The sequence below is a fragment of the Xenopus tropicalis genome, chromosome 8, assembly GCF_000004195.4.
Source record: "Xenopus tropicalis strain Nigerian chromosome 8, UCB_Xtro_10.0, whole genome shotgun sequence".
Taxonomy (NCBI): Eukaryota; Metazoa; Chordata; class Amphibia; order Anura; family Pipidae; genus Xenopus; species Xenopus tropicalis.
Window position 1 is genome coordinate 105760602 of NC_030684.2, and position 15374 is coordinate 105775975.

The 15374-nt window shown below is 37.9% G+C and overlaps 1 protein-coding gene across 3 annotated transcripts in view; it reads left to right on the forward strand.

The window, feature by feature from the left end:
• The window catches only part of ubr1 (ubiquitin protein ligase E3 component n-recognin 1), a 71262-nt gene that overhangs the window by 13657 nt on the left and 42231 nt on the right, over positions 1–15374 (forward strand). For all 3 annotated transcript variants that reach the window (XM_002941086.5, XM_012969237.3, XM_012969238.3), the window contains 12 exons: positions 1509–1587; positions 2364–2465; positions 3563–3693; positions 4456–4597; positions 5363–5425; positions 6177–6300; positions 7014–7130; positions 9395–9483; positions 10109–10207; positions 11395–11552; positions 12987–13086; positions 13919–14047. In XM_002941086.5, the coding sequence (XP_002941132.3) occupies positions 1509–1587; positions 2364–2465; positions 3563–3693; positions 4456–4597; positions 5363–5425; positions 6177–6300; positions 7014–7130; positions 9395–9483; positions 10109–10207; positions 11395–11552; positions 12987–13086; positions 13919–14047 (1333 nt within the window). The remainder of the gene's footprint in view (positions 1–1508; positions 1588–2363; positions 2466–3562; positions 3694–4455; positions 4598–5362; positions 5426–6176; positions 6301–7013; positions 7131–9394; positions 9484–10108; positions 10208–11394; positions 11553–12986; positions 13087–13918; positions 14048–15374) is intronic.

Here is a 15374-nt window from a genome sequence, read left to right on the forward strand (position 1 = left end):
CAACACAGGGGATTACATTTTTAAACAATACAGGGGGTTTACAGCCTGAATCTGAGGTGTTAACCATGCAGGGGGGCCTGTTAATCTCAATACTGATACCATTTAAAGTTTATACAAAGGTAAGCCATCAAAGCAGCCAGACAGGTGGGGGGCCACAAAGAGGGGGGTCGCGGGCCGCATGCGGCCCGCAGGACGCCAGTTGGACAGCCCTGCTGTAAGGGAAAAGCATGTTTTGTAGCAATATGTGGCACGAGCACCTGAAGGTTTAAGGGATCATTTAAAACTGCAACCAGTGTGCAAAGTTGCCAAAATTTTTACCCATAATGCAGCTTTTTCCACAATTCCAATGTAATTGTGGCCATGTGGTGCTGATTACAATGTGTAATGAGTGTATGTGACAGGAATGCAGTTGCCCTTTTCCATTTCCAGCTCTTAGCATGATACTGACATCTGTGCCTGATTTTTAGGTGCAAATTTGCTGCATCAATTGATGCAGGTTGCTGTGGAAACAAAGGAGCTACTAATGGCGCAATGGCAGTAGCTCCAGGGTTACCTTGCATCAGTAGGAACACAGTGCTCAATTTATAAGAGGGAGGCAGGATGAAATGGCAGCACCAAGCACAACTATGCAGATGTTTTAGACTCAAGTACCTTTAATAATGGCATTTTTTAGTGTTCATGCTTATTAAAGGAGTTGTTAACCTTTAAAATTAACTTTTAGTGTGATGTAGAGCAGTGATCCCCAACCAGTGACTCAGTGCAACATGTTGCTTAGCACTGGGGAGTGGCCTAAAAGTAGGTGCCCATTTTTAAATTTTTGGCTTGGAGACAAGTTTTGGAAGCACAGAGACAGTTTTACTCCAAGCAGTGCCTTCTGCAGGCCAGCAGTCACATGGGGCTACCAAATAGCCAATCACATCCCTTATTTGGCATCCCCAAATAATAGTTTTCATGCTTGTGTGGCTTCCCAACACTTTCTACATCTGAGTGGGGCTCACGAGTAAAAGAGGTTGGGGATCCCTTATGTAGAGAGTGTTATACAGAGACCATTTTCAGTTGGTCTCCATTTTTTATTAGCTGCAGTTTTTAAATTATTTAGCTGTTTCTGCAGCTATCTGGTTGCTAGGGCCCAAATTAGCCTGGCAACCAGGCAGTGGTTTGAAAGAGTGACACAAAAATGAATAGAGGAGAGCCTAAATAGAAAGATAAGATAAGTAATAAAAAGTAACAATAAAATTGTAGCCTCACAGAGTAATGTTTATAAGGCTGCTGGGTTAGTAACCCCCATTTAAAAGCTGGAAAGAGTCAGAAGACAAAGGCAAATAATTCAAAAACTATAAAAAAAATGAAGACCAATTGAAAACTTGCTAAGAACAGGCCATTCTATAATATACTAAAAAGTAACCTGAAGGCAAACCACCCCTTTCATATTTGCTTTGTAATGTTTTAACCCTTCATAAATAAATTATAAAACTGTCAAATTTATGATACATTTGTATTTTGTGCAGGGATTGTGCCATTGATCCAACCTGTGTCCTGTGTATGGATTGTTTCCAGAACAGCATTCATAAAAATCACAGATACAAGGTAATTGTCACAGAGGGAGCTATTTTGTAAGTGCTCATTTCCGGGGGAAAAAAAGGAAATGCCATGCCCACTTTTATTCCCTTGCATAGGCTTTGGCGTTTATGTGAACAGTATAGTCACATTTTCAAATTGTACTGTGCATGTGCAAGCCCAAGGCTACACTTAGGGGCAGATTTACCACAATGTGAGTTTAGAGATTAATACATAAAAACTCACCAATGTTCTATTCATTCCTATGGGATTTTTAGAAGTGTATTTATCAGTGGGTGAAAGTTAGAACTCACCATTTCATAAATACGCTTCTGAAAATCCCATAGGAATGAATAGAACATTGGTGAGTTTTTATGTATTAATCTCTAAACTTACATTTTGGTAAATCTGCCCCTAAGTGTAGCCTTGGGCTTGCACATGCACAGTACAATTTGAAAATGTGACTATACTGTTTACATAAACGCCAAAGCTACAATGCACAATGCTGAAACTGCACAACAAGCAGATGTACATTTAAGAAGGCTGAATTGCTGGACTAGCATTAGGCACAATTCAAAAGAAGGTTAGCTAGGTGCAGAACTGGTGGTATTTAAACACTTCCTTTGAAAAGTGTTTAAATACCTGCAGTTCTGCTCATGATTTGGTGTTTTTGCTTGCATTAGTAAGTAAGCCCAATTGTGTCTATTTGCTGAGTGCATACTGACACACCAAAAAATAATTTGAATAATGTTTTGTTTTAGTGTAAGAATCTGGGTTTTTTAGGATGTGTGTTCATTTCTCTTTAGATGCACTCTTCAATGGGAGGGGGATTTTGTGACTGTGGGGATACTGAAGCCTGGAAAACCGGCCCATATTGTAAGATCCATGAACCAGGGCCATCAGATCAGGTAAGGAAATGCAAATTATCTATTTAAGGTGCCTGTAAGGTAGTATATAAGTGGGTAGAGGGGCATTAATAAATATAAATAATTAGACAAAATGAGGATTGTATGTTTGTTTATCATTTGCATGTAAGCCTAAAGGCCTCTCATTTTTCTTTTGTTATTGGCTATAACCCTGCTAGTCTTATCTGTATTAAGACCATTTTTAGAATCAGAAGTCACTTGTATATTTATACTTATTATATACTACCTTCCCTTTGTGTTCTCTACTACGTTGTAAAATTGTATAGCACTGTGCATCTTAGTAGCACTATAATAAATAAATACACACAAGTGGCAGCCTCTTTTCTCACATCATTGGATGTGCAATGCAAATAGTTTTCTTTCAGGAAAGTTAAAGGTGTTTTATAATAATGAAGCAGGCTTTATAAATATTGACTTGTCTTTCAATTTGTACCCTGGCTAAAAGGACTAAAGTGCTCTGTTTAATTTCACACTGTTCTAGGCTAATTATTAGATGAATGATACTTTTCTTTCTCTGTGCAGACACAAGATGGTAACGTGATAGCCTAAAAATCCAGACATACATAATTAGGCAGCAAACACAAACTTAGCAAAAAAACTGAGTATTTAGACAGATTTTCACGAGGTCATAAGTGATATTTTCTTTGCTATATTGCTCAAAATGTTATATTCAATATTTTTTAGCCCCCATACTTGCTCCTTTAATTATTGTTACATTACTATTAATATTTCCAGCATTTATAAAAGTACACCTTATAAAATTTGTATGGATTATGGTGGTGATTCCTTTCATCCTTCTTGTCAGTCTGCTTAATTCTGTTAAGGGTTTAAAATTCTGAAGTGGTGTTCAGTGAGTTTCAGAGAACATGTTCTGTTATAAAAGGGCTATGGTACTGGGACGATTTTGAAAAATAACTCCAGTTTAAAAATATGGAGCTGTATGGAAACTGGATATGTTTAGCAAATAGAAACTATAGAATAGAATATAAAGTAATTTAAAAAAGATTTAGTGAAAAATACATTCAATTTTTAATGATATTTTCCCTTTAAATAACACGTTTTCTTTCTTTTCCCTGCAGAATTCAGACTTTCGTTTGAAGGATGAACTTCTGGCCCAAACCAAAATAGTATTCCCTTTGATTATCCGGTATATAGTAGACATGTTAATCTGGGAAGAACAAAAGAGTTTGCCAGCATATCTGGATACAGGGTATGTCTCTTTAGGCCAATGACACATGAGGAGATTTGTGGCCGTGCCATAAATCTCCTCTGGTGTTGGCAACTAACCAACTTGAATGCTTTTCTACTGGTGAGGATGTAAATTGTTGGTAAAAAAAAACATGTTTGTCAATTCAGCTTTCCAAAGTTTCCTTACAAGGCAACTTCAGAAAACCGACCCATATGCTTTTACATTCTCACCAGTAGGAAGGCATTCAACAAGATTAGTCGCCACAATTAGAGGGGATTAATCATGGGCCGACTAATCTCCTCAAGTGTCATCGACCTTATACCTCATATTTACAGTTAAACTTGAATTTGTTTGTCTTTAAATTAGCACTAGACAAAAGGATCTCAAGTAATGTTTTCAGTAGAGCATCTAGAGCCACTTTATTTGCCCAAGTGCAGAGACATGGAGCAGATTTTGGCGCCGAAACACATTTCAGTGCCAAAACCAGCTTTGTGTGTTGCAACCAGCCTGATGTAGTGGCTCCAGGTGCAGACACACAACCAAGCAGATGCCTGTTGATCAGCTGATCCTCAGCCTGCGCTTATATGCAGGCTGAAAATAAGCCCTGTCTGGCTTTAGCCTTAAAATGAAAACATCTCAACTGTAATTTCAATTAGGGTGTATGCTAATAAATGTAATTTCTTTGGATTACTGCTAATGTTTTTGGTATTGTCACTGGTGTTTTCGATAACTTTGTGCTGTTAATGTTGTGACCGTTAATAAAACAGCATCCTGTCCTTGCAGGACAGTGGAGTGGAACCAGTACTACTGTGTACTTTACAATGATGAACACCACACCTATGATCACTTCATCTACAGTTTGCAGAGATCGCTTGGTTGTGATCAGAAAGAAGCACAGACATTAACCAGTGCAGCTGAGAGAGAGGTCAGTTATACCAAAGGGAATAATAACTTTTACATTGTAATAGTTAAGCCAGGTTTATTGCCTTAGAACTATAGAACATAGGAATTGGTAATGACTGCATGGGTCCAGTTGGACAGACCCATCTTCGGACCCAAAACCTGACCCAAACCCACTGACCTACTATGCTCCATCCTCACTGCCCACTGCCTGACCCTACTTGTAAGGTGTTAAATTTTAACAGGACCCGAATCTGTGAAATCAAAAGTAATGTCACTGCAGTAGAGCATCAATCAGGTCAGGAAAAAAATTTAACCTGTACCTTGAGGAGGTGGGGGATGGAGAGCCTCTAATTTACTTGGGTACCCAAACAGGGTTCACATGGAACAACTGCTTGGTCATGGAATCAGGGAGTTTCCACCCAGGGACATGATTAATATTTAGAAATACATTACAAAACATTGTAGACAGATAGTGGCGGATGTTTTTCCTACAGAAATGATCGTCACCCATTTAAATTAGTGGATAATTTAAATTACTGTATAGTTTATATATGCGAGTATATAGATAAGTCTGTATAAGTGTGTATATATATGGGCACTGTGGCTCATTTGAAAGGATTAAAGTTAATGTTTAAAGATGTTTAAACACTATTGTAGGATAGCCACCTAACATTTATTTTCTGTCTTCATTTGGATTCCATGCCTGTGTAAAAGTCTAGTGGGCTATTAGAGAATAGCTTATTACTTTGAATGAAACTGTCCTTTTTTAATGCTCTTTCCCCTATAGGGCCGCAAAGCTGTTAAAAAGGGTACTTTAGAGCAATGCCAGGAGGTGACAGAAAGTCTAAAGGTAAGTCTGTATTGTTGTGATAATTGTGGCCCATGAACTATTCCCTCTGATTCCCCATGTAGCCAATGAAAGGGACGAACAGAGATAGCAGACAAAAAATACCACATGTGACATAGCCCTAATCTAGTGTGCCGTCAGTCTTAGAGCTGCTCTGAGTACCATTAACAGGGAAGTGGTGTTTGACAGCAGGCAGAAAGGGCTTCTGTAATGCTTCATTGGTGATTCTTACTTCCCCTGAGGGCCCAGTACACAGGCCCTTAAGCTGCCAACTGTGTCTGGAGAGGGTAGGTCAAGAGGTTTAATCTGCACATTTATGGCAGCATAAGTAACACTAAACTTTAAAACATGTCTAGTGTTTTTGTAAACAACCCCCCCCCCCACCTTAGGCAAACAGCCAGGTAGGGAAATGTTTGCCCCTGGAGTCCCAGCAGAACAACAGCAGACACCCAAAAATTTGACATGTGTACACTAACATATTTTACACACTCATTTTTTGTCATAAAAAGTAAAGTGGTTTTTGTTGTTCAGTTGCAATTTTGGTATTGTTCAATATAATGCTTATTTCTGTGTGTGATACTTCAGTGGCATTTTGGTTAGCTTAGTAATAGTCATGTAAAGAGACATGGGCCTTTTCAAATCAGTAGCATTTTCCTGAATATTTTCAGGGCTCTCTGAGGTGAAAAATACTGAACAAATGATTAAAACATCATTAGATTTATCATTATCCCCCTACCCCTGTTTTTTCTGGTAGGCTAATTCAGAGAACGTGTCGCTGAAACCTGTCCACGTGGAGGTGCTGCATGGTCATGTAATGGCCCATCAAAGCTTTGCACTGTGTTTAGCAATCTGGCTTAACAAACTCCTGGCCTACTCTAGTAAGTATCTCTTAATGTTCTTGTTGTGAAAAATGTCTTTCCCCATGTGTGGTATCTTCACTCAAGATCGAGTGCACTGAGCAACTTATTTTAGATGCCATTAAAAACAAAGCTGCTTTCTGTCAGTGATAGCTACTCTACCAGGAAGGAGTGTAGTTGGAAAGTTCTTCCCCTAATTGTTAAAATTGAAATCCTGTTATGGCTGAAAATCTGTTTATGTAACTATATGTCCAGAGGATGTGGCATTTTCTCTAACATTGTGCCTTCTACTGGTTTCATTTTTAAATTTTAGTCTGAGCATCACTACTGAAAATACATTTGCTGTTAACTAACTTCATTTTTGGTCAGTACAATATTCTTTTTATATAATATAAAATATCCAATATTTTCTGTATTTATCGTTGTACAAACAAATTTGCAATGTTCACATGCAAGTGAAGCATAATAGTGAGTAAAATATTTAACTTTAGTTGTTTCTATCTTCTAAAACTAAAGAAATATAAAGGGTAGTGACGGATGGGGAAATTTTGTTGCCCGCGCTTAGGCCCTTACCCAACTGGGTGGATTAGGCCGAGAATCCTGTACTGTATATATAGTGTATTAAATGTTATATAAATATTGTAAACATTGCTGTTCCTTCTAGTCTAGTGTATATGTATGTACCTTTATATACATTGTCATTTGAGGTTCAAAAATGAATCATTTCTTTTCAGGTGACTTCCGACAGATCTTCTGTCAAGTGTGCCTAGAGCAAGAGCCAAAGCCTAGCAGTTTTAATCACACTTGTTATGTCAGCTTGTTAATTTTAAAGGACTCCAAGCTTCATAAAGGCAAGTACAACAGACAACTGACCAGCACCCTGTGACAGCAGTGTCACTGGCCATGTATCTTTTACATTTACTAAGGCAAGAAATATTAGCAGCTCCTAAGCAAATACATGTACATAAATGCAAATAAATACAGTAATCTTCTGTATACAATGAATAAATATCTTTTCCCTTTCTCTAAAAAAATATATTGCACACAATCCCTGCTTCATTGTAATAAATAATTTTTATAATAATACACTTATTTAGTAGTATGTGCTATTGGGTACTCCTAAACAGAAAATTGCCATTTTAAGAATTAAGGGCCGCCTCCTGGGATCATAGGATTCACAGTGCACACAAACAAGCCAAGGCACACATACATGCTAGGCCCCATCAGCCAATTAATGGACAGAGTTCTGTCTTTTGCTTCCACACTTCTTCCTGTCACAGTTAAAGCTGCATTATTTCCTGTCATGTGAGGGAGCACACAGCCCATCACTAAATGGTGGATCAAGGGAAAGGATGTAAAAGGGCAATGTTTACTGATATATATATTCCAGTTTGGCGAGATTCTTAAAGGAGAAGGAAAGGCTAAAAAAGAGTTAATCTCAAGCTGCAGGCATACCTTCAGTTGTCTCAATAGGTCCCTTTATTTCACCTGTTCAGATGATCAGAAGCCAAACAGGAAGAAAAAACGCTGAGCTGTGTAAATAAAGTTCCCATAATGCCTCACTCCTGCACCGAAACCCAGACCAAGTGTACATGCTCAGTTAGTAAGACTATGGGGCTGATTTACTATTCCACGAATCCGAATGGGAAAAATTCGGATTGGAAACGAACATTTTGCGACTTTTTCGTATTTTTTGCGTTTTTTTTTCGTCGCCGTTACAACTTGCGCGAATTGTCGCGACTTTTTCATAGCCGTTACGATTTGCTCGTATATTGTTGCGACTTTTTCGTATTGAGCGCTCGTAAAAGGTGGGCAAAACTTTCAGACTTTGCAGGATTTTGGAAGCCTCCCATAGGGCTCAATGGCACTCTGCAGCTCCAACCTGGCCCAAGGAAAGTCTCCCATAGGGCTCAATGGCACTCTGCAGCTCCAACCCGGCCCAAGGAAAGTCTCCCATAGGGCTCAATGGCACTCTGCAGCTCCAACCCGGCCCAAGGAAAGTCTCCCATAGGGCTCAATGGCACTCTGCAGCTCCAACCCGTCCCAAGGAAAGTCTCCCATAGGGCTCAATGGCACTCTGCAGCTCCAACCCGGCCCAAGGAAAGTCTCCCATAGGGCTCAATGGCACTCTGCAGCTCCAACCCGGCCCAAGGAAAGCCTCCCATAGGGCTCAATGGCACTCTGCAACTCCAACCTGGCCCAAGGAAAGTCTCCCATAGGGCTCAATGGCACTCTGCAGCTCCAACCTGGCCCAAGGAAAGTCACCCATAGGGCTCAATGGCACTCTGCAGCTCCAACCCGGCCCAAGGAAAGTCTCCCATAGGGCTCAATGGCACTCTGCAGCTCCAACCTGGCCCAAGGAAAATCACCCATAGGGCTCAATGGCACTCTGCAGCTCCAACCTGGCCCAAGGAAAGTCACGATACTGAAGCTTGAATGAATCCGAAACTTTTGTACTCGGCGCGGTGGCTACGAAAAAGTTGCGACAATTCGCACAAGTTGTAACGCTACGAAAAAGTACAATTTACGAAAAAATCGCAAAATACCGATCATTACGAAAAAAACGCATTCGGACGCTTTTTGGACGTTCGTGGATTAGTAAATGTGCCCCTATGAGTCAGCTTCCTGCTGATTGGCTCAGATCCACATTCCTAAGGGGGGGAGTGAGTTCTTAGCATTCTTGAGGGAGGGGGGAGCAGGAGAGAGGAGAGAGCTGTGTGTCTCTGGCACATGAATTACAGACACAACAAATCTTTTGACAGAGAAGTCAGTTCAGTGTTTCTGTTAGTGCTTTTGGCTGTATTTACATAGACCTTTCTGATAAAGCTTACTTAGTTTTTACCTTCCTTTCTCCTTTAACGGTCACTTAAGGTCACTGAAAATAATATAAACTATCTGTTGGTTAAGTATTCATTCTGGGGGTATAGTTTTCCTTTAACTTATTCACACTTTAAACGTTTCCATGAATGTTCAATTTAATATGAAGATTTCTGAGATCATGATTATACCTATTTGTATTATGTTGGTGGTATGTATTTGCAGCAATAAATGTCTTCGGTTATCTTGCTATAATTAATTTGGTCATTTTAGTCATTCCCTTTATCATTATTTGCAGGAGTGCGGAAAGTTCTGCATGATCTGATCTTCAGCAGCTTTTTCATGGAAATGGAGTATAAGAAACAATTTGCTATAGAGTTTGTTAAGGTAACACATTTTTTTTTTTACCACCCATTAGTAAGGCTTAAATATAAATACGTTAATTAGAACTAGTTTTAGATCACTTTAAAATAAAGGTAACTGTAAACAGTAAATGGGTTATACAAAGTATTTTCTGAGCAGGTGCTTTCCAAGGGTGTTATATTGGTTAATTACCTGCTAAGATTTTATCAATTTTAGCGTCTTGTACAGTAATATGCTACGTATTCCCTTCTGGCCTGTGGGACTTGCATATTTGCATTGCTGAAGACTGCTGAACATATATGTTTTATAAAAATCACTTGTTTGAGATGCAGGCCTTAAGAAAATATCTAGGGTTAGCTATGTCTGCTCTTCAGCAGGGAATAAGGAAAAGGATAAGTTATATCTTCAGATCAAGCACAAACTACTGTTTTATTATTACAGATGTAACAAATGTAACTATTTGATTAAAATTGAGTCTATGGGAGAGGGCATTCTTGCAATTCTGAGGTTTCTGGATAATGAGTTTCCAGATAACGGATCCCTTACCTGTATAATAAAAAAAAAATAGTTAAAATATATACTTCTCAGTATATAAGCTTCTCCGTTTTTGGCAAATGGAAGTAACTGGATATCTTTTCTCTGTCCTCAGCATTACAAGCAGATACAGAAAGAATACATAAACGACGATCAGGACAGGAACATTTCAGTTACTGCAATATCAGTTCAGGTTTTCACTGTCCCTACTTTGGTATGTATATGTCATGTATAGGCATATGTAATGCACCTACATAAATTGTAATATTTCATTATTAGATTTAATAAAGTTGTTTTTAACATTATATATTTTCAAACTGTAAAGCATTTTATTTCTAAAAACATTTTCAGGATTATTAAAAAAGATAAATTAAGGAACGACTTTATCCCTTTATGGCCAAACCAGATACTATTGTGCAGGTTTTCTGACATTCCATGCTGTGTCTACTTATTTGTCCATCTACATAGCAAAGAGATGCTTATTACATTAATTTATATATTAGTTTCTAAAAGACATTTTAACCAACATTGCCTCTTAAGTACCGTATATACTCGAGTATAAGCCGATCCGAATATAAGCCAAGGTACCTAATTTTACCTAAGAAAACTGGAAAAACTTATTGACTCGAGTATAAGCCTAGGGTGGGAAATGCAGCAGCTACTGCTAAGTTTTAATAATCAAAATAAATACCAATAAAATTACATTAATTGAGGCATCAGTGGGGTATATGTTTTTCAATATTTATTTCAAAGAAAAACAGTAAACTAGCTCTGTAAGCGGAGAAGAGGGTCAACAAAAACAATATGAGTACTCCCCCACGCTCATTGCACATTGGCAAACTGGCAGCAGACCCAGTCCCGGAGGGATGTAAGGGGAAATAAGTATTGCTAGTGGGAGCCTAGGCCAGGGCACTGGAGGGTCTGGTTGCGGGGGGCCTAAATTGCACACAAAGGAGAGAGGGTGCTTGTCTAGAGGGACCCATGGCACCCAACTCGAGTATAAGCCGAGGGTGACTTTTTAAGCACATTTTGGGTGCTGAAAAACTAGGCTTATACTCAAGTATATACAGTATTATTTTTTTTTTATAAAAGATGAATAATGTAGAGCAGAAAGGTGATCCCATGGAATTGTATATAGATAATGCTGTGCTCAAAGAAAATTAGTTTGGTAGTATATAATCAGACATATAGCGTAGAACTGGTGTACATATTGCATAGAACTGGTGTACATATAGCATAGAACTGCTGTACATATAGCATAGAACTGCTAAACATATAGCATAGAACTGCTGTACAAATAATATAGAACTGGGTTGTCACAGGACACATAAATAAATATTTCAGGTTTCTGCTGCTAACCTTTTTGGTTTCAAGCTTGTACAACACCACTCTGTCTCACAGGCTCGCCTACTGATAGAAGAACAAAATGTAATGAAAGTCATCACAGAGACTTTACTCGAGGTCATAAAAGAATATCTTGGCTCAGACAACAAGTTCAACTTCCAGGGCTACAGCCAGGAACGCTTTTTCATGGTATATGCCATAATCCTTGACCTCAAGTGAGTGGATAAACCATTGTGATATCTACATGCCTGCTATCTGCTTTTTGGCTTTCCTTCAGAAAAGTGCTTCCTTTGCATACTAACTAAAATGTGCTTTTACAATCCCACCTTTAATAACTGCCCCACATTCTATGAATAAAAGTAGTCACAATTTTTGTGCTCTTTAAGGTCCTTGTACAGTTATTTACCCTTGGAACAAAAAAATGTTTCTAGTGATGGTCCTAAATTCATCCTATTTCCTATATAAGGATTTAATAGTAAGAATAAATTCAGGTTATATCAAAGATGGCAAAATAATCCCTGCTATTAAAAAAGGTATTTTTTTTTTATTTGTAGTCAGTGCCTTGACTTTTATTAGGTTTTGTCTCTAAGTACAGGTATATGACCCATTATACAGAATGCTTGGGACCAAGCGTATTCCGCATAAGGGGTCTTTCCGTAATTTGGATCTTCATACCTCAAGTCTACTAAAAAATCAATAAAACATTAATTAAACCCTCAAGGATTATTTTGCATCCAGTAAGGATTAATTATATCTTAGTTGGGATCAAATACAAAACAATGTTTTATTATTACAGAGAAAACGGAAATCAATTTTAAAAATCTGAATTATTTGATTAAAATTGAGTCTATGGGAGACAGGCTTTACGTAATTTGGAGCTTTATGGATATCGGGTTTCATGATAAGGGATCCTATACCTGTAATATATTACAAAAATTAAATGCTCTTATTTTTGTAAATAGCCAAAAGAATAATGTAGTGTACTGACTGGCATATTGCTGGGGTAATGCACAATGTTACAGATCAAGCAAGTAACATGCAGCTGTGCCTTAATGTTTGGAAGGCCAAAAAAAAAATAATATATATATTTTTTTTTTTACTGTTTTAGTGTTTTTCTTCTTTTATAGCTGTTCTTTCTATAACAAGCCAGCCTTTTGCTTGATGGGGATCATTGGTAATAAAGGTATAAACCTAGCCCTTGAGATTGTAATTTAGTAGGTTAACACATTTTGGAAGAAGTTATGAAAGAGTATGTTTATTCCCCAAAATGAATACCCTGTATATAATACAGGGTTGGGACCCTTAGCCAGGAACCCAACTCAGAAAGCTCTAAATTAGGGGACGGCCATCTCCCATAAAGTCCAATATAAGCAATTCTAATTATTTCTTTTTTCTCTGTAATAATAAAACAGTACCTTGTACTTGATGGGAACTAATCTGGATCCATATTGGTGGAAAACCAATCCTATTGGGTTTAGTCCATATATAGATGATTTTTAGGAGACGTAAGGTATGATGATCCAACTTACAAAAAAAAAAGTTATACAAAAAATCCAGGTATTAGATCCCATACCTGTATAAATTAATGGTGTCCTTTCTTCTGAACATTCTATTTAATTATTTATCATGTGTGTGTGTTTGTTTTAAAGGTATATCCTTATCTCTAAACCTACATCCTGGTCTGAGAAGTTAAAAGCCAAGTTTCTGGAAGGATTTAAATCTTTCCTCTATTTTTTATCCTGTATGCAGGTAATTTCTAATGTCAAAACAATGAAAAACACATTGCAAGTACATTGCTATAAATATTACAATTTTATTAAAAAATGTTACATTTAGGTCACTAAAATACATTACCTCTGCCTCTCTATTAAGTATCTTCAAAGCTCCTTTTTACATGCGTAAAAATACTTTTCCTCTAAGAATCATCAGATGATAATTTGTTATTTAAGCTTAAGGCACAAGGAAAGGAAGAATCACTGCAGAGCTGTCAACTTCTTGCCCCGTTGGGGGTGCCTAACACCTTTGCACCCCCAGCAATTCTACATTTCGCTGCAGTGTTTTAAAATATATTGTAGATGAAAGTATTATAGCATATTCTTGAATAATGCAAACAGGGATGCACTGAACCTTCAATTGCGGTATTCGGCTGAATACCCAAATGCTTCCGCTGAATACTAAACACTGAAGTGGAAATTGCCGAAATTGAAGGGTAGATGCTGTTGCCCGACTCCCATTTTTTTTTCAATACATAAGGTTTGGATTTGGTTTAGCCAGGCTCTTGGATTTGCCAAATCCAAATCCTGCTGAAAATGGCTTGGATTCAGACAAATCCCAAAGCGAATCTGGTAATTTGTGCTTCCCTAAATGCAAAGCATATATAAGCACAGTAGCTAATCAGATGTTTGCTTTCAAACAGTATAAGTCAGTCAATACAGTCAGTATTGTTCAAACTTTGGGACTTTTTTTTATTACCCTATTATAGTTTATATAGAGAATTTGACATTTGATTTGTAATATTTGTTTAAAGTATCATGGATGTTCAGTATGTGCCCAAGTTTATATTTTTGTGTCTCAATTTAAGGGCATGGAAGGGATAAGCAGGATGGTGGGACAGCACGTTGAGATGGATTCAGACTGGGAAGCTGTAATAGCTATGCAGATGCAACTGAAAAATGTCTTGACGCTGATACAGGAATGGTGTGCAACAGATGTAAGAAAACCTTACATATCATTAATAAGTTTAGCTTTTCTTAAATGGTGGTGCTAATCAATTGAATATTTTTCTGTATCTCCCGTGTACACTAAAATAGGTTTTAAAGGGGAAGGAAAGCTACCTCTGTTTAAGATAGTAGCAGCCATTTTAGCTTGGTCTGACTTCACTTCTGTACTTGCATCTCTCCTGCTGCCTTGACTCTTGTTGCTGAGGGGAGGGGGGTGAGGGAGAGAGAGGAGCAAGCTGCACAGGTTCATGCCATGCCCTGAAAGGTCTGAGCTGAGAGAAGGAAGTCTGACTAAGAAACTCATGTGTACAGAATAGAAGGAAAGAAATGCGGCGTTTCTTTTTACAGAGGACTCAGAGCAGCAGTACTGTAACTTATTATTGCTGTATTTACTGTGTTTTCTGAAAAAAAAAAAAACTTAGTTTTGACCTTTAAAGCACTGTAATACCAGTGTAATTATTTCTCCCCCCATGGCGGTTAGGACATAAAAAACAATTGAAGTTGCCTAAAATATTTATTGCTTGTTTCATACTGTATGCTTTATTTAAAATCCTGGTTCAGGAGAAAATGGGTGACACAATGGGCTGTCACTGCAAGCATTACTTAACCAGCGCCACAAAATAAACATTCATTTATTTCTATAAATCTTAAAGGAAATCTATACCCCCAAACAATGTAGGTCTCTATAAAAATATATTGAATAAACAAGCTCATATGTAAAACCCTGCTTCATCTAAATAAACCATTTTCATAAAAATATAGTTTTTTAGTAGTGTGTGCTGTTGGGTGCACATAAATCAAAATTTTTTAGAATTAAGGGCCCCCCCTGGGATCATAGGATACACAGTGCACACAAACAAGCCAAGGCACACATACATGCTAGGTCACATTAGCCAATTAATAAACAGTTAGAGATGCATTACTTCTGGTCATGTGATCTCTGAGGGAGCACATAGCCAATCACTTAATGGTGGATCAAGGGAAAGGATGTTAAAGGGCAATATTTACTGATATATATATTCCAGTTTGGCATGATTCTTTAATAGGTCACTTAACATAATATAAACTATCTGTTGGTTAAGTATTCGTTCTGTAGTTATAGTTTTCTTTTAAAGTTACTGTAAATGTCTCCTGCCCAAAATTTTACTGCCCCTAGCCAAGTAGCGGAAGCTGTGAGGAGGGGGACAAGTTAGGGGGTTAATGTCAGGCAGTTCTGTGTGCATCGTGCCCCCCTGAAGGTTTTTCTGGTGGGGGGCCCGGCACTATGAAGTTGCGACACTTTATTGTTGTGTTGAATGTTCAAATCCCTTTCTGCTG